The following is a 23,361-nucleotide window of genomic DNA, read 5'->3' as shown; positions in this document are numbered from 1 at the left end:
TCAAATGTTCATCTCAACTTGGATTTACTTGGATGTAGGTATAATTCAAAAAAATGCAATTAAAAAAAAAGTCCTTGTGGTAGTTTGTCAGAGTAGCCAGCGTAGTCATAAGATAGTGGGTCCTAAGTGGGTTGCAATACCACTCAACACAACCTTCACAATTGCAGGCTGTTCTGCTCACGGGAGAGCAGGGAACTGCAAAGACTGTGATGATAAAAGCCTATCTGAAAAAATATGATCCTGAAGTCCAGCTATCCAAATCCGTCAACTTTTCATCTGCCACAGAACCAATGATGTTTCAGGTAAAAGGCATCATTTTCTGTAGTAATAAACAGTAAAAACCTTAAGTGGGGTTGGAGGCCTGGCTCAACTGGTAGATCATCTGTCTACCAAATGCAAAGCCCTGAGTTCAAACTTCAGTAATGTCTGAAAAATTGACTACAGTATAATGTATATTCCACTATATATGTATACGTTTCCACATATATATATATATATATATATATATATATATATATACACATATACACACACACACACACACACACACACACACACACACACACACACATATAAATCAAAAGAGATAGGGCCATACTGATAACCAACTAGTTAGCCTTATGGTTAAGGTTGAAGTAAAACTCAAATAGCATACTTTGGCCTAATGTTGATGTTGAAGCTGAATTTTGTTGGTGGTGGTGTTGAGGGCCTGGGCATTGTCATTGATCTCTTTTTTCCGCTCAGGGTTAGTGCGCTACCACTTTGAGCCACAGTGCCACTTCCAGTTTTTGAGTGGTTAATAGGTGATAAGAGTTTCATGAAGACTTTTCTGCCTGGACTGGCTTTGAATTGTGATCCTCAGATCTCAGCTTCCTGAGTAGCTAGGCGTGAGCTAATAGCTAGTAGCTCACAGGTGTGAGCCACCAGTGACTAGCTGTGATGCTGAATTTTTGAGTAATCTATTTTGATATAAATTAATGGTTAATATCATTTATTTAAAATATTTAAATATGTATTTCTTCTGTGTGTGTGTGTGCGTGCATGTATGTGTTGGTACTGAGGCTTGAACTCAGAATTTTATGTTCTCATTTGGTTTTTTACTCAAGGCTAGTGCTTTACTGCTTGAGACACACCTCTAACTTGATTTTTTGCTAATTAATTGGAGATAAGAGTCTCAAGGAGGGGCTGGGAAGGTGGCTCAGTGGCAGAGTGCTTGCCTTGTATGCATGAGGCCCTGGGTTCCATTCCTCAGTACCACATAAGCAGAAAAAGCTGGAAGTGGTGCTGTGGCTCAAGTGGTGAAGTGCTAGCCTTGAGCTGAAGAGCTGAGGGACAGCGCCCAGGCCCAGGATTCAGGCCCCGTGACCAAAAGAAAAGAAAAGAAAAGAGTCTCACTGATTTGTTTTCTGAGATTAGCTTTGAATCTTGAATCTCAGGTCTCAGCCAGGGTTATTGATTTGAGCACCCCCCCCCAGTGCTCAGCTATAATATATAAAAGTGTTCATTGTCTTTAGAAGTATCTTTTTTTTTTTTTTTCTGGTCCTAGGCTTGAACTCTAGGCTAGGCTCTACCACTTCCAGCTTTTTCTGTGGTTAATTGGAGATCAGATTTTCCTGCCTGGGCTCGCTTTGAACCATGACCCTCAGATCTCAGCCTCCTGAGTAGCTAGGATTACACGTGTGAACCATTGATGCCCTGCTGAAACATCTAAAATTTAATGCATAAAACAAACCATTTCCTTTTCTCTAGAGAACAATCGAGAGCTACGTGGATAAGCGAATGGGAAGCACATATGGGCCCCCAGGAGGGAGAAAAATGACTGTCTTTATTGATGACATTAATATGCCTATTATTAATGAGTGGGGAGATCAGGTATGACTAAATTATCTCATTTGGATGACGCTTCATCAGTATTCTTAGCTCTGTCAGTCGCCTGGATGTTTCAACTAATTAGTTCAGTGTTTTTTTGACTTCTCTCTCATTCCCTGGCAACTTTGACTTCAGTATCTTTTTGGGTCCTTTCTTGCTTCTACTTTCCTTCAGGTTTGTCCTTGAATTCACTCCTCCTTTCCCCTCCCCATCCTCTCCCCTCCCTTCTCTTCCACTCCAGATTAATTTGGGAGTGCTGTTACCATTGAACCAAGTATCTCATAATCATTCATGTAAATGTATTTGGTAGCTAGTTTTATCGTTATAGGGAAGGGCGTTTCTTTGACCATCCTCTGCACACCTGTGATGGTGGTGAGAACACAGGTGGCATAGCTTAGGTCAGATTGTCCTGAAGGTCATCATCACTGTCAATAAGCACTTCCCTGGTTATGGAGGTGAATGTTTTCTGCTCCTCTCATCTCTATTACTTTACAGAAGCTCTGGGAGAAAATGAGAGTGATACGTTACAAAAATATTGTTGTGTGAACTTGCAGATTACTAACGAGATTGTGCGGCAGATGATGGAGATGGAAGGGATGTACAGTTTAGACAAACCCGGAGACTTCACCACCATCGTGGATGTCCAGATCATCGCAGCCATGATTCACCCCGGAGGGGGTCGGAACGACATTCCGCAGCGGTTAAAGCGACAGTTCACTGTCTTCAATTGTACACTGCCATCCAATACTTCAATAGACAAGATTTTTGGTATGAATGTTCTTGGGGACAGAAGCCATACAGAACTTGTTCTTTTTTTTTCCTCTATTTTTTATTTTATTTTATTGTAAAGCTACTATACAGAGGGTTACAGTTACATGAGTGAGGTAATGAGTACACTTCCTCTTGAACATTGTTACCCCCTCCATTGTTTTCCCCCTACCATCCCCTCCCTCCCTCCCTTCCCCAAGGTTCTTTTTTTTTTTTATTGTGATTAAATGATTACATAATTTCAAAGTCACAAGTTCATTCTAACTTCCCTGGAGCAAATTGTCTACCACAGTCTGTAATATATAACAGTGTTCACATGTTATATACCATGTTTGTGATCAGCAGCATGGGGATATTTAGTAGTGGTTCAACCAGATGAGCGGGAGTTCTTTGTTTCTTAAGTCCTGTTAGTTTTGTCATATCACCTAACCTTTTGGATTTAGCATCCACTTATCAGGGAGACCATGTACCGTTTGTCTCTTCGTTCTTGGCTTACCTCGCTCAACATGGTTCCTTCTAGCTCCATCCATTTCCCTGCAAATGCCATTATTTTGTCATTTCTAATGGCTGCATAATATTCCATTGTGTATAGATACCACAATTTTTGGATCCATTCATCTGTGGTGGGGCATCTAGGTTGTTTCCATATCCTAGCTATTGCGAACAGTGCTGCAATAAACATGGAGGTGCACGTGTCCTTGTATATTGGTTCCTGTTGTTCAGGGTAGATGCCTAGAAGTGGTATGACTGGGTCGTAAGGGAGGTCAATCTTTAGCTTTCTAAGGACCCTCCAGACTGCTTTCCAAAGTGGTTGTATAAGTGTACATTCCCACCAGCAGTGTAATAGGGTTCCTCTTTCTCCACATCCCCTCCAGCATTTGTCGTTGGCTGATTTGTGGATGTGGGACATTCTGACTGGGGTAAGGTGGTATCTCAGGGTTGTCTTTATTTGCATTTCCTTCACCACCAGGGATGATGAACATTTCCTCATGTGTTTCTTTGCCATTTTTATTTCTTCATTTGAGAAGTCCCTCTTTAGTTCCCTTGCCCATTTAGTAATTGGTTTGTTAGGTTTGGGAGGGATTAGTTTCTTGAGTTCCCTGTATATACAGGATGTTAACCCCTTGTCTGATATATTGCTGGTAAATATTTTTTCCCAATTAGTTGGTTGTCTTTCTAGCTTAGTTGCGATAGATTTAGCTGTGCAGAAGCTTTTTATTTTAAGGTAGTCCCATTTGTCGAGTCTCTCTCCAACTTGTTGTGACCCTGGGACTCTGTTCAGGAAGTTCCTTCCTGTGCCTATTAGTTCAAGTGTCTCTCCTACTCTGTCCTGCAGTAGTTTCAGAGATTCAGGTTTAATGTTAAGGTCTTTAATCCATTTTGAGTTGATGTTGATGCATGGTGATAGGCTGGGGTCCACTTTTAGTTTTCTGCATGTGGCTGCCCAGTTTTCCCAGCACCAGCGGTTGAAGAGGCTGTGTTTCTTCCATTGTATGTCTTTGGCTCCTTTGTCGAATATCAGCTGGCTGTAGGCCTGTGGATTTATATCTGGATCTTCTATTCTGTTCCATTGGTCTTCGGGTCTGTTTTTGTGCCAGTACCATGCTGTCTTTGTTATTATAGCTCTGTAGTAGAGTTTGAAGTTCGGCATGGATAGCCCTCCCATGTTGTCTTTATCCCCTAGAATTGTTTTGGCTATTCTAGGTCTTTTGTTGTTCCATATCAGAACTTGTTCTTTAAGAATTAAAAAATCTCTGTCTAAAATAGGGTTCAAGGTTGGTGACAGCGAAACCTTGAAAAAAAAATAAACCCTCATGTATTTATTATCAGTAAAACTGTTTGAGTAAACTATGGCAAAGAAGCATGGTGTTACACAATAGAGATGTGAAAATAAATGAACACAACCTCGGCAGGAAAATAGCCCCAGAGAGATGGAGTAGAAACCCCAAACCAGGGAGCAAAGTGCAATTCTATTCCATTCCATTCAAGTTGAAGTTCCAAAACACCAGTGAACTCTAAAGAAAAAGAGGGACATTGATCAAGATGCATTATACTCATAACCTGACATCTTTGTAAAACTAAAGGTCATTAAGTAATTAGAAATAAAGCAAAGCAATTATTGCTTCTTGCCAAGTTGGTTACTGGCTCTGGCTGGAGGAGGAAGAAGGCACGTGAAGCAACACAGAAGCTTCCAGTATCCGGGGCCCTGTCATGCCTTCATAATCTGTATGTGAGTGTTTACTGCTCAACACGTTCTTTGGAATGATTGGTGTATTTCAGTAACTGCTTGGTGAAGACCATTTCCCTAGCGCCTGGCATGGTGCTAATCTCTACTTCCTGATCCCAGGTCCAATGGTTCTTACACACACACACACACACACACACACACACACACACACACACACACACACTCGTCCCAGGAAGGAAGACCACACACACACACACACACACACACACACACACACATCCCAGGAAGGAAGACCACACACACACACACACACACACACACTCATCCCAGGAAGGAAGACCACACACACACACACACACACATACACACACTCGTCCCAGGAAGGAAGACCACACACACACACACACACACACTCATCCCAGGAAGGAAGACCACACACACACACACACACACACACACTCATCCCAGGAAGGAAGACCACACACACACACACACACACACACACACACACTCGTCCCAGGAAGGAAGACCACACACACACACACACACACACACACACACTCATCCCAGGAAGGAAGACCACACACACACACACACACTCGTCCCAGGAAGGAAGACCACACACACACACACACACACACACACACACACTCATCCCAGGAAGAACACACACACACACACACACACACACACACACACACACACTCGTCCCAGGAAGGAAGACCACACACACACACACACACACACACTCGTCCCAGGAAGGAAGACCACACACACACACACACACACACACACACACACACACACTCGTCCCAGGAAGGAAGACCACACACACACACACACACACACACACACACACACTCATCCCAGGAAGGAAGACCACACACACACACACACACACACACACACACACACACTCGTCCCAGGAAGGAAGACCACACACACACACACACACACACACACTCGTCCCAGGAAGGAAGACCACACACACACACACACACACACACACTCATCCCAGGAAGGAAGACCACACACACACACACACACAAACACACACACACACACACACACTCGTCCCAGGAAGGAAGACCACACACACACACACACACACACACACACTTATCCCAGGAAGGAAGACCACACACACACACACACACACACAAACACACACACACACACACACACACACACACACACACACTAGTCCCAGGAAGGAAGACTTCCCAAGTATAGGACTTGAGTAAGGCAGGGGTCATGATAGGCAGCTAGCAGAACCAACCAGGACGTTAGAGGGTGGTTCCATGTTTCCCCAGGGCAACTCCTGTGCAGTACATCTTCGGTATGCCCTGCTTTCATAAGCCTGCTTTCCATCTCCGAGCAGATAATCATATTCATAGTCCTAGGAAAATGCCATGTTCACAGCTGAACACACAACTCAATATGTAGTCTCACTGGAGTCTTTTAGAGTAGTCTATACACCTACTTACCCAGCCTTGCCCAGGGAAATGGTATCTATCATATTGTCTCTGTGCTAGCATTCCTAGAAGGGCTACTTGCCCATCTCAGGTCCAAGTACTGACTCACTGTGAGTCAAGCGATGTGGGTATCTATGTGTGTCTCAACCAGCAATCCATGTGACCCAGAGCGATTTCCTTTGTCCGAGCTTGGTCTTTTTCTCTGTAGGATGAGTCCAACTTGCAGTTGCTTCAGTATAGTTCTGGTTTACAGATTCCAGAGCCAGGCTACCTGGTTTCAGAGCTCAGGTTCACCCACAGGTGAAATCTGTGCCTATGAAACAAAGTACTGAGCTCGTGTTAAAATGGGGATGATGTTGATGATGACAGTCACCTCAAATCCTTTCTCATGGAGTGTCAGGAGGATTAAATGAGTTAAAACATGACTCATTTATTAATAAACTTGGCTAGTCACTTCCCTTCTTAGCTAATCCCTTAAGAGAAGTCTTAACATCACATGGTTTGTTAGCTTGATATACACTTGGATAAACATATACCTTGTAATCTTTATATATATAAACTATATGTAAAATATATATATATAGATTATATATATATAATCTTTAGTTGTTGTACAAAAGAGTTGCCCTTCAACAAAGCAGTGTCTTGATCAATGTCACCCCTTTAAACATTCTTACCCATCCCCCCCAACCCCACCCCTTTCCTCACTTTTTTTTTGGGGGGGTCAGTTGTGGGGCTTGAACTCTGGGCCTGAGTGCTATCCCTGAGCTCTTCAGCTCAAGGCTAGTGCTCTACCACTTGAGCTACAGTGCTACTTCCAGTTTTCTGGTGGTTATTGGAGATAAGAGTCTCACGGACTTTCCTACTTGGGCTGGCTTTGAACCGTGATCATCAGATCTCGGCCTCCTGAGTAGCTAGGATCACAGGTGTGAGCCACCAGCACCCAGCTCCATTCCTCACTTTTAAAAATGTTGTAGGATATCCATTGAATTCTTGACTGCATTCTCCCCTACTGTCTTCCCTTCATCCGCCTACCCCTCTCTTCAAGTAAGCTTGTGTCTTCACGCTTGTTTGTCTTGTAGGAGTGATTGGCTGCGGATACTTTGATCCTTGTAGAAAGTTCAAGCCTCAAATATGTGAGATCATTGGGAGTTTGGTCTCAGTGGGCAGAGTGCTGTGGCAGTGGACAAAGGTACGGCAGAATGGTTTCTCCATGGTCACCTGTCTTTAGCCTTGCTCTCACCCTGTGGTTCAATAAGTAATAATGCCATCACATTAAGTAGTGTTCGTTGGAAGAGACAAATGAGGCGCTGAGATAGATTTATATCACCTTTTCCTTCCAAGGAACAAATATTCTAACCAAATGATGCTTTTCATATGTGTGAGATATTACTATCAAGCACACATGATGTCCAAGACAAGGCACAATTTTGCTGAAATGAGAACACCGTTCTTGTGCTTGAGTCTTGGGTTTGTAGCTTTGTACGTCTGTTACCCCCTACCAAACCGTATCAGGCAAACAAATACTTACCAGCTGAGTCGATGCGTGGCCTTCCAGATCTTGGCAGCCTATGACTTGATGTAACATATATTTCTTGGCAATGGAGCATGGATGTTAGTATTTGTTCTTCACAAAAGAGGCTACATTTTGGTAGTTCCCTAAAAAGAAACCCAAGAAACTTGTAGCTGTCAGCAGATAACTGAAGGATGTACTCAAAAGTGTAGATATGGGATTACAAGGCAGACATAATTTGCCAAAAAGTGGTGAAGGATATAAGGAACAGCTGTCTCATTCACTATGCATTTATTCAGCCAACTGCCCACATCTAGGAACTTGGAGTACTTGTGGCCTGGGAGAATTCTAGCTACAGAATTATCAGGAGAAACATTGGATATTTCCTAAAGAATGTTCTTTTTTTACTTCTTCATTATTTAGAAAATACTTTGTTAGTTTCTATAATCAAACAAGAATGTTCTTAAATAGGATGTTCTTTCAGGATTTGCATTGTGATTAACACCCACAGCAATTATTTAAGCCAAAACACTTGTCACCACTGGGTACCACTAGGTACCACTGACTACCTCTGGGAACCCCTTTTTAATTTCCCTGACTCATAACTTTCCATCTCCATCAACAAGTCTCAGTGATCTCACCTGTAAACACTTTCCAAAGCCTTAAAAAAAAAGTCCCCTCTTAACCATGGGATCTTCCTAGGAGCAGAAATTGGCTAAATTTATGATGTGTTTTTTGTGACAAGAATATGAACTTAATTAATTTGTTCAGTTTATTTTATTGAAAATAGAATTTGTAAAATGCAAATAGTTCTTTAAAAAAACTCAGCCCAATTCTTAGTTTTATCTGGAAACTTAATTAAGAGTATTAATTTTTTTTTATCTTTAGGTGAAGATGTTGCCGACACCTTCTAAATTTCATTATATCTTCAATCTTCGAGACCTTTCCAGAATTTGGCAAGGAATGCTAACTATAAGAGCAGAGGAGTGTGACTCTCTTGCTATTCTCCTGTCACTTTTCAAACACGAGTGTAACAGAGTGATTGCAGACAGGTGTGTATTAAATGTACAACCTAAAAGTTTGTACTGCTATGTTCTGACAGCATCTACTCAGATCAGTGAAATAAGGACACTCTCTCAAATTTTTATGAGGCTTAATGAGGTTTAATGGATGACATTTCCTATCCACTAGTCACCTTAAGGACATACTCTTACCACCTGAGCACAGTGGCTTAAACCTGTAATCCCAGCTCCCTGGGACCTGGAGATCAAAGGATCTCTGTTAGATGCCAGCTGAGGCATAAAGGGAGCCTCTGCCTTAGAGTAAGCAAGGCAAAATTGTATTAGAGGTCTGGTTCAAGTAGGAGAGCACCTGTCTAGTGATCATGAGTTCAATCCCCAGTCTTTAAAAACAAAACAACAAAAAAAAACGCACAACAAAAAAACCCTCAAAATGCTCTGCCAGTTTACTGAAGCAATACTGTAAGAATATATATCTTTAACAATCACCCTATCATCAGAATTGACAGAACTTAGCAGTAAATTTTAGTTGTGTATGTTTTATGAAAATAGTGAACTCCATGTGTAGATTCTGCATGGTTGAAAGCTGGTTTTTAATCCCATTAAAGTTAAATCCAGTCATCTTTCTCAGCTCCAGTTTCCTCTTCTGTCATACTTATATGACAACATTAGTCGCGCAAAATAGCAAGGTGTGCAGCACTCCACATCATATTTCGACGGTCCTCCTCACATGAGTTCCCCCTTCTTCCCTCTTCCCTTTGTGACATTGTAAGTGTGCAAAGGACCCTCATGCATGGTGTTCACAAATCCTGAGAGAGGACTGACATCTGCCTGGTCTTGACCCCCATGTCTGTACTTCCATTGCCAATTTTAGGCATCACAGACTTCCCCTAGGGGATTCACATCTATTTTCTATAAGCAGTAACTGCCTTGGATAGGGTATAACCATCTTATTCAGATGGAGAGCTTATGGTTCCCCTGCCCTGTGGTGTGGGCCAGAGAGGAAGGGGGAGGCTGAGCTCCTGTGTAGGCAGAAGAGATGTGTTCCTTGTTTGCGTTCTTATGGGTGTGTCTTCCTTCAGATTTATAACTCCGGAAGACGAGTACTGGTTTAACACACATCTTGCCCGTGCAATTGAAGAGACCATTGGTTCGGAGGTAGTGTCGTATCTTCACCCAGAACCATATTTTGTGGATTTTCTCCGTGACATGCCTGAACCAACTGGCGACGAACCTGAAGACTCTGTATTTGAAGTGCCCAAAGTCTATGAATTGGTATTTATCTTCAGCTCCCATAGAGTTGCTATGCCTTCTAAATTGCTTCTGTGTTGTAATTCATAGCCATCACTCACCAAGTAAATAAGTCCCTTCAAGGAGATGCAGAAACCATCCTATTAAGTCATATACAATACATATATGTCACCCTACTGTCACCTCTTTACTTATAGAATTACTTTGAAAGTTCCAAGCTAAATGCACCATAATGACAAAAATAGGTACTACTAATCAGATAAGGAACCCATCCAAAAAATGTTTCGGTAGGGGATATGATTACCTAATTATATAATCCAAGAGAATTTTAAATCTGTTTTAATAAGAATTTCAATAAGCAAGGATTTTATAAATATGAAACACAGTAATTCTCCTCCCTAAAAGGAGCTGGCAAATTAGACCACAGGTCATACCTCCTGGTGCCTGTTTGGAAGGAGCTTCTTACTTTTTTTTTTTTTGTCGGTGGTGGGGCCTGAACTCTGGGCCTGGGCGCTGTCCCTCAGCTCTTCAGCTGTAGACTAGCGCTCTATCACCTGAGCCTCAGCCCCACTTCCGGCTTTGTCTGCTTATGTGGTGCTGAGGAATCGAACTGAGGGCCTCATGCATGCAAGGCAAGCGCTCTACCACTGAGCCACCTTCCCAGCCCCGAGCTTCTTACATTTTTAATGGTTAGGAAAGAGTCAAAAGGAGAATAATATTGAGTGATGTGTCATCTATATAGAATTTAAATTTCAGTCTTCCTGAGTAAAGTTTGATTGGAATGCATCCCAACTCAGGTGGTGGAAGCTTTTGTGTTGCCAAAGTATGGAGTATTTGCATTAGAGCCTGTACCAGCCACAAAGCCTACAGTATTCATTATCTTCTCTTTCCAGAAAGTTTTGCCATCTCTGACCAACAAACAAAAGATTGAAAGGAGAATATAGAACTATTCCACTCATCAGCAACAATATGTAGAACTTAGCAGGATAAAACTTCTTCTGAAATGAGAGCATATAAGTTTTCCTAAATGAATATATTGGCTTAATGGAATTTTTTTAATATCTAGGTTGGAAGCAAGATTCCAAAGGCCTCTTTTTTTAAAAAAAATCACAAGATTACATAACAAAGTAATTTAAGTGCATGGACAGCTAACAAACAGAAAGGAACAAATAGCAAAACAAAGTGGGGGGATTTGTCTACATACACAATGTAAAACTTGTGAATGTTAAAGCCATAAACAGAATTAAAAAGCAGACCCAAACTAAGAAAATTACTTGTCACATTTCACCATTAATTGCATGACAGGAATCGGTGCTGGGCCTCCTGAAGGGAAAGATCAAACATGATGTCTCACTGGAAATCCATTCATGTTATTAAGTTTCAAGGCTCTAAAAAATGGAAATAACTAAAAGTAGACTAATGCCTATAAACACCCATAAAGTTTACAAAAGCTTTCTCTATAGAACTGGGGTTAGAAATCAGAGCTTCGTGCTGGTTAGACATATGGTTCAGCCCTTTTTTCTTTAGTTTTTGGATATTGTCCTGAGCTTTTGCCCTGGACTGGCAGTGACCTCAGTCTCCTCCCTCTACTATTCCACATCTGAGATTACAGCTAGGTACCACTCTGCCCCACTTTTTGTTGAGATAGGTTTTTGCTAACTTATTACAAGGAAGCCTTGAACCAATATCCTTCCAGTCTCTACCACTTGAGTAGCTAGGATTACAGGCATGAACCACAGAGCTTTGGGTTTTTTTTGGTGGTTGGTTTGTTTTCTTTTCTTTTCTTTTTAGCAAGAGTTTATTTTGAGAGTCTTTACAACTGTGGCTTAAAATTTGGGGATATTAAATATTATCTCTCTGTGTCTCTCTTTCTCTACAGATACCATCATATGAATTTCTGGCTGAAAAACTGCAATTCTACCAAAGGCAGTTCAATGAAATCATTCGAGGAACTACTCTTGATCTGGTGTTTTTTAAAGATGCAATGACTCATCTTGTTAAGGTTCTAATTTACAATTTCCTGATACAAATATATGTATCCAAGCTTAGTAAATTTCACAGACAAACCTGTGGTGAAAGAATAAATATGTCCCTCCAGATAACACTGGAGTGAATATTCTAGGTCAGGTCTTGGTCAGAAAACAAAGACTTCCTTAGAAACCCCATATCTGCATCCATGCATTGTGGCAAATGCTTTTCCACAGCAAATTGATGGTTTCTGTGTGCAGAGCTTTTGGCCATGCCAAGTCAAAGAGCTTTACCTTTCTCATAAGGAAGCCAGAGGACCGGAAAGGATCCCCTCCCAGAATTACACTGTTGATGTCCCTTGAATCTTGCTCCCCAGGGAGGAAAAAGATGATGCTTCCCAAAAGCCCATTGAGCGGTGTAAGGTCCATTCCTGGACGGATGTGACCTCTTCCAGGTATCCCAGTTGCCTAGGTAACGCAGGTACTGGGTGAGGTCTGTTCGCCGTCCAGGAATGGACCTTATGAAGAAACACGCCGGTGGGGGGGGAGGGCTGGTCTGGTGATCAGGCCTGATGATCCAGCAAAGTCTACTTGGTTAGAGGGTCCCAAATGGGTCCCTGGTTTGATTGAAACTTGAAGAGTTACAGAAAACAGTTTATTAACTTAGAGGATTGGTTGATTGAAAAGGACTTCTTCCCGGAACTGATGGCATGGACTAGTAGGCAAATTTCATAAAGAGGAATTAGCCTGAGATGATGAAATTCCAGATAGCTAAGGTTTCTTTCTACCTTTAGCATTCAACAAGTAATTCAACCATTCCTGCATGGCTACATCATGAGGAGCCTGAGACGCTGGATTTAGGTGCAAAACCACACAAGTGATGAATGTGCTTGATACAAAAACAAAAAAGGAAAAAAACCTAGAATTAACACTGGGCACTGGTGGCTCATGCCTGTAATCTTAGCTTCTCAGGAGGATAGACCTAAGGATTGTGGTTTGAAGCCAGCCTGGGCAGGGAAGTCTGTGATATGTAAAAGAGAGCTTTTTAGCATTGCCTGCAGTTGTCCTGAAACCTCCATTCGAGCCTTCTCCTTACCAAGCTAATCAACCATAGAAAAGCAACACAAGGCTGAAGGCCACCTCTCTATAAGTCTTTTGTGTATCCATTTACCGAGGGCTGTCTGTAAATAGAATTTTGGCACTTTTTTAGAGCTGTGACAGAGGCAGTATTTGTTGTAGATAGGTGCCTACATGACTCCATGTTGACTAATAATTCCACCCCTCCTTGCATCTCCTACAGCTTGAGAAGAGGGGCTTCATCAGCAAGTCTAATAAGAATTAAATCACACACACACACACACACACACACACACACACACACACACACACACACACACACACACACACACACAGCAGGAGTACACACAGGAGCTGGGTACCCATGGCTCACGCCTATAATCCTAGTAACTCAGGAAGCTGAGATCTGAGGATCGGGCTTGAAGCCAGCCCAGGCAGGAAAGTCTGTGAGACTCTCATCTCTCACTAACCATCCAAAATCCAGAAGTGGAACTATAGTTCAAATAGTAGAGTGCTAACCCCGAGCGAAAAAGCTAAGGGAGTTAACAAACGGAGTTCAAGCCCCAGTACTGGCACATGTACACAAAAAAGAATACTCACAGGAGAGAATAGGTCATTTGTTCTGTTTTTCATGACATAAGTGTGCATGGATAAAGAAGGAATTTGAGTAGAGTAGATGAACATGAGGCTATTCTTTAAAAAAAAAAAAAAAGATTAACTGTGACAAGGAAAAAGTCAAATGTAACCTAGTAATAGATGGTCAAGCCTTGGATGCCTTTAGTGCAAAAAAAAAAAAAAAGTGACAATTTGCATCCTCGTTTCTAATAGTCACATGTTAATTTCAAAACAGATTTCCCGAATCATTCGAACCTCCTGTGGAAATGCGTTGCTGGTGGGTGTTGGTGGTTCAGGAAAACAGAGCCTTTCAAGATTGGCTTCTTTCATTGCTGGATATCAGATATTTCAAATAACATTAACCAGGTAGAACAAAATGAAACATGATCATATGTTTTTCTATAGTTAATTTCTTTTGAATTTGTATTTAAGTTGTACTCTTGTGTACTTATTTTTAAGAAAGCAACCATTTGGTTTTTTAGTATATTTTTAATTTAAGAATTATCATATATGTCATATATAAGCATATATATTTTCATTTAAGAACTATATATTTTATTTGAGATATATCACGTATGTTACATTTATCTATCTATCTATATGAATGTGAGCCATGCTGTTTCTACAGGGGCACATTAAGACTTGTAGCATGGCCAGAGGCAGGCTCACGGTTCTAGTTGAAGGCCACGTATAAAACAAGTTATTTATTCATTTAAATGCTCTATCACTTTTAATGCCTACAACAAGCTTCACAGCTAGGAGTCCTCTTCAATTTTGTAGATGAGGGCATGATGGTTGAGAAGTGTGAGGGAACTTTTCTAAAGCTGCCAAGGAGCCACTTGAACCCAGGACTTTTAGGTGCTGTTAGACCCCGTGGTTTACACGAAGCTCAACCTGCCTTGTTCAGTGGTGCCTCCCTCAGGTGGGCCTCCTTCACAGTGTGCCTCCCCCCCCTTCCCCCTGCTCACCCATGAGCATTTTTATACAGAGCAGTTACAGTTACATGAGTTAAGGAAGTGAGTACATTTCTTGTCAAACATCATTATCCACTTGTTTGTTTCCCCCCCACTATCCCTTCCTTCCCCACTCCTCATCCTCCCCCTCCAAATTGTAAAATTCATTTCTGACGTAGTTTCTCACAGCTAGTAGCTGATACCTACCAGGACACAGAGTAAGCCAAAAAACAAAGGCCAGGGTCTTTTCGTGATCTGTAAGCACCTTATGACAGTATTTCTGTCATCTGTATGCCAGAAATTGTATCTACTTCTGTAGGCTTTCTCTAGAATTAAACATGTAGCCATGTAAGCAACTACTCTGTATAATCTATCACTGATTTTATCCAGTTAGATGCATCCAAACTGGAGATTTGTTTTAGGGATCTGACACACATTCACTTGAGGAAAGTCTATTGCTGGCAGGTGACAGGGTGGAAAGTTCATTTCCTGTCCCCACAACTCTTCCCGGCTCACTTCCGGTCAAGTCTGCACCTCACAATTCCCAAGACAGATGCAGCACACTTACTTTGGAGGGGAGCACATAGCGCTCTAGTTTTAATCCCCAGGTTTCTGATGGCTCCTATTCCTTAATACTCAACAAAGTTGGTGCAGACCATGCTCTAATTGCATGACTTATGACTGTGTTTTGAAATAAATGACTATACATATGTAATTACATTTTGTAAGCACTTCATTCCAATTGAGCTCATGAACAATTCAGAATCCCCTCCCACGTCTCCCTCTAGGTCTTACAACATGAATAATCTCATCGATGACTTAAAATTTCTGTATAGAGTTGCGGGCGGCGAGGGAAAGGGCATTACTTTTATCTTCACTGACAACGAGATCAAAGATGAGGCATTTCTAGAGTACCTGAACAACCTGCTGTCCTCGGGGGAGGTAGGTCTCCCAAGGGGAAACACCTGTCTTGCATTTTGGAAACACAGAAACACTGAGTTTCTGTTAAGGAAGTCTGTGTGGGATCCAGCGTCCAATGATCTCATTCAGAACTGGTACTCCCTGCCTAGCCACACCCACCATAATTGCAGACCCAGGGAAGAAAAGTAGGATTCCTGGTAGAACACAGTGCTTGTGGGGACAGCTGAACAACCTTTGCAATGAGTAAAGGGGGAGGTGTTCCTGAAGCCCCGTTGCCAGACACTGGCCAAGCACCAATTTCCCAAACTCAGCCTTCTCAAGATTAGGCTTGTCCTTATCTTTGCCCCATCCAGGGGTGCCACAGATGCGTAATGGTGCACAAACGTGTTACAGTCTAAGCTGCATTCTGGCACCAGAGTTGACAAAACTTACTATCATATCAGTCACCAGACACTTAAAAAACCAAGACTTGATGAAAGTCTTAAAGAAGATTGTGTGTGTGTGTGTGTGTGTGTGTGTATGTATGAGAGAGAGAGAGGGAGGGAGAGAAAGAGACAGAGAAAGAGAGAGAGAGAAAGAGCTACTTAAACATTAGGAAACATGATTTGCTGCTCAATAAAACATGGCACTCTTGTGGGGTGCTGGTGGCTATACCTGTAATCTTAGCTACTCAGGAGGCCAAGATCTGAGGATCACAGTTTGAAGCTAGTCCAGGCAGGAAAGTCCATGAGACTTTTTTCCACAATGAACTACAAAAAAAAAAAAGCCAAAAGTAGAGCTGTGGCTCAAGCCGCAGAGCACCACCCTTGAGTGGAAAACAGCTAACGGACAACATTCAGCCCAGAGTCCAAGCTCTAGTACTGGCGCTCATATGCGCGCGTGGGGAGAAATGGGAAGACCACACTTTTGGCTATAGTTGACCGTGGGGAACTGTTCACTCTCAAGACATTTTTTGTCTGTTGCTTAAAGATCTCCAGTTTGTTTGCACGAGACGAGCTAGATGAGATCACCCAAGGTCTGATATCTGTGATGAAAAAGGAGTTGCCTCGCCATCCTCCTACCTTCGATAACCTGTACGAATACTTCATTTCCAGGTCCAGGAGGAACCTGCACGTGGTTCTCTGCTTCTCCCCTGTGAGTCTTTGTTGTTTTGAGCATGGTAGGAGGAATTACTTATGGAAACAGGTTTATATGGGTTACTTTCTCCGGTAAGATGTTTGCCAAGAAATGAATCTTTGTCCAAAATCTTGATATCAGTGTGGTAACAAAATATCCATGCTATCAGGACATAAATTAGAAATTATTGTATGGCTGGGTGCCAGTGGCTCATACCTGTAATCCTAGCTACTCAGAAGCCAACCCAGACAGGAAAGCCCATGAGACTCTTCACATGTGCGCAAACACGTGGAGCTGAGCTGTGTCTCATGTGGTAGAGCACTAGCCTCAAATGAAAAGGAAAGGGAATGCCCTGAGTACACACACACACACACACACACACACACGCACGCACGCACGCACGCACGCACGTGCGTGCGCAAGTGATTATGTAGCCAGCCTCTCTAGCTGATGGGTCCTTTTGATTTCTAATGCTTTTTGACTTTGCTGTTAATAGGTTGGTGAGAAGTTTCGAGCTCGTTCTCTGAAATTCCCTGGCTTGATATCGGGTTGTACAATGGACTGGTTCAGCCGCTGGCCGAAGGAGGCTCTGGTGGCCGTGTCCTCCTACTTCCTGTTGGAATATAATATCGTCTGCTCTCTTGAAACTAAAAAGCAAGTTGTAGAAACAATGGGCCTCTTTCATGACTTGGTTTCTGAGAGCTGTGAAAATTATTTCCAAAGGTATGTGATCATACATATATAATCCCAGAGCTGCTGGAGCCACCAAGTTTCCTCCAAAGAGAAATTAAAATGTAATATCCAGTAAAAGGCTCTTCTTATTGGCTGAGCTGCAAGCCCAGCTGCATTTCGATTTGTCTTGCATTGATTTGCTAGTGATTATATATTGAAAAGATGGCAAATAAATGAGATTTAAAAATTAAGTGGTGTCCACACTTAAATACCTCTTCATCCTCCAGGCCTGCAAGTAACAGATGCTTAATGCATCTCCCTCTTCCACTTCCTTAATTTTGTTTTGAAAATGACTTAACTAATGCATTATAAATGGTTCAAAATTAGTTTCTTATTCTGATGCATTATTTATTTTGATTAAAGAAGTCCAGTGTTTTTAACTTTCTTTATTGCCTTATGTTAAGGGAACATTTAGGTTTTGTATTTGCATAACTTAGTCTTACCAATGTTTTTATGCCAAATAATTATGAAACAGAAATCTTGATTGACTGTAGGAAAACTGCTCATGAAGAGCAGTGTTGGTGTGTTCATTCTGTGAAAGCTGCTGCCAACACTCCAAAAATACAGGGCTTTCACTTCAAAAATGCAGTGGCTCAGGCCTGTAATCTAAGCTACTGGGGAGGATAAAATTGGGAGGATCCTAGTTTGAGGTCAGTCCAATCATACAGGCAAGACCACATTCTTAACCAAAAGCTGAGCATGTGTACTCTGATCATCCCATCTATGATGGGAAGCTTAAAATAGGTGAATCAGTGGGAAGTAAGAGCCTATTTCAAAAATAAACAAGTGCAAAGAAGGACTAGTATGGCTTAGTAGTAGAGCACCTGTCTAGCAGGGATAAAGCCCTGCTTTCAAACCTCAGTACTGCCAAAGCTGAAGTCACTGAGTAAGACTGACAGATGTAGATGAAGATGGATCCATTAGTGCCTCCAGAGGAGCGAACTCCTCTTCAGGGGCTAACAGGCTTCAGAACCTCCTGTAAAAGCTATGCCTACCTTTCTGCCTAAGGCCTAGATAATTCTTCAATTCATTTTCAAGGGATAACCCTACCTTGAAAAGTTTAGTTAGGTCACTCACAGTAGAGGACAAGGTCAAGTGTAAGGCCCCTCTGGGTCAGACCGGGAGAGACATTGCTCATTTACCTTCAAGGGGACCACTCCAACTTCTCAGTGGATGAGGATAGGAAGGGACTTTGGATGGATGAACACCAGGATGACAGAGGTGGCCATTTCTACATTCTCTTTCAGGTACCGCCGACGAGCGCATGTGACTCCCAAATCTTACCTTTCGTTTATAAATGGCTATAAAAACATTTACACTGAGAAAGTGAAATATATCAATGAACAAGCTGACCGCATGAATATTGGTAAGAGGAAATGGAATCTTGGCCTTTTAATTTTTTTAGGATACATCTGATAGCAACATCATTTTATTGAATATTTTAAAGTAAAATACTAACTCAACTCTAGCAGAGATGTTTAAAGAATGCCCTTTAAAAATCTTGTGAGCTGTCAAGAAACTGGGCAGAGACGGTATAAACAGAAGTGGCCTGTGTTCTTTCCACACCCACTGCTTCCAGGTCTCTCGGCTCTGCTCTTCATGTGGCAAGCAGCCCCGCAGGCCCCAAGCTGCTGCTGGCCAACAGGGAGAAGGCAGAACTTGAGAAACAACTACTACACTTTCAGTCTTTGGTTTTGATGTGATTTGACTTGATGCATATCAATTCTGCCATGTTGAGGCCTCTCAGATCTCTCACATACAGGAAAAAAGCAAAGCAAATACAAACAAAAATGCAAAGGAAAGGTAGTTTACCCGAGTATGGACTTTGTGAGTGAGCATCTGCCTTGGTATAGAATAAGGAGGAAAGTGTACAGTGGAACCAATTGCTTGTCCAGAAAGTATGGGGCCGGCTATGAGTTCTGTGAAGAAACTCGTGTGGTTTCTCTGATAACATCACTACTCACTGCTTTTCTGCAGGATGTTTTAGAATCCAGGATATGGTGAAGCCAGGATATGCTGAAGCCGACTCACTCTGGTTATGAGAGCTGACTGGCAAATTTCAGCAATTTTACAATCTGATTTTTAAACACAATCAAGTCATATATAATTATCTTTAAGTAAATCCCATTAAAATTAAGAATATTTAATACTCAAAACTCATCACTCTTTTAAAAAACTATTTTACTACTATTTAATGTTTTGAGGAAATTGATCTCTGTTTTGTTTATACTGTGGAGATAGACAGTGTTATGCTCCCAAGGGTCTCTTGGAAGCTTGGAATCAATCATGGTGGGGGTGTTTGCAACAGCAGATTGGAAAAGAAACAATGAGTATTTCCCTGCCCCCTAGAGACATTTATTTCCCTCATACCACTATCTGTTTGCAGTGTGAAGAAGTCACTCTGATTCACAGTCCTGAAAGTTACAGGGTCAGTCATGTAACTTTTAGCAATTACCTTCAGGTTTATTTATACCGGAAATGTTAAGGTGGATTCTAGTTCTTTTACTAACTCAAATATGGTATGCTACAGAGGCAGAAATGATTGGTATGAAGTATGAACAGAGCCAAAGTGACCTTAAGCCAGCCAAGCAGATTTCCCGGGCCAAACTAATCTTATTGGATAGGACATGATGACTTTCCCTTAAATGTAGCTAAATAATCTTCTCTAATTATTATCATTATTTTTTAAAATTATTATTATTTTGTGGTACCAGGTGAGGGTGTCAAGTAGATGATATTCTTTAGTCAGAGCTGTTTTCTTTCCCTTGTTGAAAGTCTTAGAAACGTGGCCAGAGTTTTTGTTCCTAAGATAGGTGTATTTTTTAAAAGCTTTTGTTCATAATTAATTATCGTGTGCTTGTTATATTACATATACAGTGCCATATAAATAGTAAGTACTGAGTAAATATTTGAGGGAGGGAATACGCATGGCTTAGCAAGAGTATGTCTGTGTGTTTGTCAAGGTCTCGATAAGCTCATGGAAGCGAGTGAGTCAGTTGCTAAACTCTCCCAGGACCTTGCCGTCAAGGAGAAGGAGTTAGCCGTGGCTTCTGTGAAAGCAGATGAAGTGAGTTTGCATTTGCATTGATTCTGTCACTAACGATAAGGCACATTTTTCATATTAAAAAGTATTATTTTTAAGTGCCATTAAAAAATATAATCTAAAGCCAGATGCTGGTGGCTCAGATACTCAGGAGGCTGAAATCTGAGAATCATGGTTCAAAACCAGCCTGGGCAAGAGAGTCCGCGAGACTCTTATAGCCAATTAACCACCAGAAAACTGGAAGTGGTAGAACACTAGCCTTGAGCAAAAAAGCTCAGGGACAGCACCCAGTCCCTCAAGCCCCAGGACCAAAAAAAAAGTACATATATATATATGTATATATATATAATATGTATTATATATATATATGTATATATACATACAAACATACACACATAGGGTATAGACCTACAGATTTGTTCTCTCTCTCTGTTTCTCCCTCTCTCTGTCTTTGTCCCTCTCTCGTCTGTCTATGACTATCTGCTTTGACTGTGACCTACTTTTAGCCCAGTTTTCTAGGATGGCCCAAATCTCCTCAAATTTTTGTTGAAGAGAGAGAAGGGTAGCAGGAAAAACCAGTAAAAATTAAAGCAATGAAAGACCATCCATACACATGGTGTTCTAGCCACTGCTTCAGGCTTTCAGCACCACCAAGAGTCAGTTAAAAGTAGAGACTTAAGCTTGGCCCTTAGGCAGCTGCTGCGGTGAATGAGCGGCCCTCTGACTGAGGGCAGCCGTACATTTGCTCTTATTTACATGTTTTTATAGTCTGTTGAATGAATATTCCCTCATCTATGGCCATCTTTTCCTCTTTGCTTCCATCTGTTTTCTCTGTTGAGCAGGTGTTGGCGGAAGTCACGATAAGTGCTCAGGCTTCAGCCAAAGTGAAAAATGAAGTGCAGGAGGTGAAAGACAAAGCCCAGAAGATCGTGGATGAAATTGATTCTGAGAAAGTCAAAGCAGAGTCAAAACTGGAGGCGGCAAAACCTGCCCTAGAAGAAGCAGAGGCCGCCTTGAATGTGAGTGAGCAGCGCGTGGTTAACCTCCCAGCACAGGGCCGAGCAGGCGCCATGTTGCATGCCACACAACTGGAGTCTTGCAATCAAGAGAAGCAAACCCAATCCTTACTACGATTTGAAATCTTGCCAGGATTGGTTCAGGGTTTTGAAGTTACACTTGTTTAAAGTTGTCACTTCTGCTTATCTCTTTTTATCCCCAAAAATCACCCTTGCAGGGGAACTGAGGAATAACCCTGGTGAACGATCACCTAAACCACAGCATGAATGAATCAGGTGACAGTTACAGAACCTCATGGGTCCCCACAGCGTCCTCTCCAAATATCACTACCCCACCTGTCTTGTGATACAGTTCCAAGCTAGTTATCCACAGCCATGATGACGCCTTCCTTTCCTTTCTTTACTTCTAAAAAAACAAACCCAAGAAAGCACACTAGAGACATTCTTTGTTTTTGTTTTTTTCTGCTAATATTGAGATTTGAACTTAGAGCCTCCAAATTTGCTAGGCAAACACTCCTCCACTTGAGCCACATGCCCAATCCTCCTCCTTCCTTCCTTTCTTGCCTCCCTGTCCCTTCTCTTCCCACTCCTCCCTGTATAACCAAAATGTAAGCTAATGAGAGAGAGAGAGAGAGACAGAGGCAGAGACAGAAAACAATGTCATCATTGAACCAAGAGAATCTTGGGATAATTGATTAATTATACAGTCTCCCAGTCTTTCTGGCTTGAATATTAGGATCAGGCAATGTTTGAACTCCAAACAAGTTCACTGAGCTCTCAAAAAAATTTTTATGAGCTATATTTTTATAATAACTTCTCTTATTTCCTTTTAATCCCAACTGTCTTCCCTACACAAGACAGCCTTCTAAGTGAAGACTGCAAGTGAGATTTCTGAGATCCAGGGCTTTGTCACCTCCTCCACATCCACATGGCTGTGGATTCTTTGCTTTGAAGATGCAGGTTATTGAATGTTACACATCAATAAGACTCATTAACACATGTCTGGGGTGCTGGCAACGAATGGTAGTGATGTATTTTAAGTCAATTAATTGGGGCAGCAGGGAAAAGGGAATTTAAAGCAAACAAGAAATCAACTGAAAAATCTGTAAAGAACGAGAGATGCCTTATGTGAAAATCTTAGAATTCAAACCTTTCAGGAGATAATGGCAGGAACTGGTGATTAAATATGTTTTGAAGGTTTTGGTCTTAATTTATTAGTTCTCCACATAGGTGACAACACCACTCCACACAAATGTTGATTCCTGTTCCCAAATTACAGACTATCAAACCAAATGATATTGCCACGGTCAGGAAGCTGGCAAAACCCCCGCATCTTATTATGAGGATCATGGACTGTGTATTGTTACTGTTTCAAAAGAAAATCGACCCTGTTACTATGGATCCAGAGAAACCGTGCTGCAAGCCATCCTGGGGGGAATCATTAAAGGCAAGCACACTTTATCTTTGTGAAGTCTTAGTGGGGCATGTGGCCCCCAGGTGAGGACACTACCTATAGGCCAGCTGACAGTGACTGACTGGTGTGTATGGAAGAGTTGATCGTAAACTACATGTGTTACTCAGTGTTCCATTGCTGTAACAGAATACTCGAGAAAATCAATGTATAAAAGAGGTTTAATCTGGGCACTGGTGGCTCATGCCTGTAATCCTAGTTACTCAGAAGGCTAGGATCTGATGATCTTTGTTCAAAGTCAGCTCTGGCAGAGAAATCTGAGAGACTCTTATCTCCAACTAGCCAGCAAAATACTGAGAGTGCATGTGGCTCAAGCAGTAGAGCACACCAGCCTTGAGCAAAAAAAAGTCAAGTGAAGGTGCAAGTC

The 23,361-nt window shown here is 41.8% G+C and overlaps 1 protein-coding gene across 1 annotated transcript in view; it reads left to right on the top strand.

Moving 5' to 3' along the window:
• The window catches only part of Dnah8 (dynein axonemal heavy chain 8), a 211,723-nt gene that overhangs the window by 103,910 nt on the left and 84,452 nt on the right, over positions 1 to 23,361 (top strand). The window contains exons 53-67 of the mRNA XM_042683923.1: positions 168 to 302; positions 1,750 to 1,872; positions 2,424 to 2,637; positions 7,383 to 7,492; positions 8,702 to 8,865; positions 9,915 to 10,107; positions 11,963 to 12,085; positions 13,978 to 14,108; positions 15,484 to 15,637; positions 16,586 to 16,750; positions 17,229 to 17,455; positions 18,712 to 18,830; positions 20,428 to 20,531; positions 21,350 to 21,526; positions 22,803 to 22,970. Of these exons, the coding sequence (XP_042539857.1) occupies positions 168 to 302; positions 1,750 to 1,872; positions 2,424 to 2,637; positions 7,383 to 7,492; positions 8,702 to 8,865; positions 9,915 to 10,107; positions 11,963 to 12,085; positions 13,978 to 14,108; positions 15,484 to 15,637; positions 16,586 to 16,750; positions 17,229 to 17,455; positions 18,712 to 18,830; positions 20,428 to 20,531; positions 21,350 to 21,526; positions 22,803 to 22,970 (2,307 nt within the window). The remainder of the gene's footprint in view (positions 1 to 167; positions 303 to 1,749; positions 1,873 to 2,423; positions 2,638 to 7,382; positions 7,493 to 8,701; positions 8,866 to 9,914; positions 10,108 to 11,962; positions 12,086 to 13,977; positions 14,109 to 15,483; positions 15,638 to 16,585; positions 16,751 to 17,228; positions 17,456 to 18,711; positions 18,831 to 20,427; positions 20,532 to 21,349; positions 21,527 to 22,802; positions 22,971 to 23,361) is intronic.

The sequence above is a fragment of the Dipodomys spectabilis genome, unplaced genomic scaffold, assembly GCF_019054845.1.
Source record: "Dipodomys spectabilis isolate Male_0828 unplaced genomic scaffold, ASM1905484v1 ptg000085l, whole genome shotgun sequence".
NCBI classification, from domain to species: Eukaryota; Metazoa; Chordata; class Mammalia; order Rodentia; family Heteromyidae; genus Dipodomys; species Dipodomys spectabilis.
The sequence above is the reverse complement of the archived record's forward strand: the minus strand, read 5'-3'. Positions and strand labels throughout refer to the sequence as shown.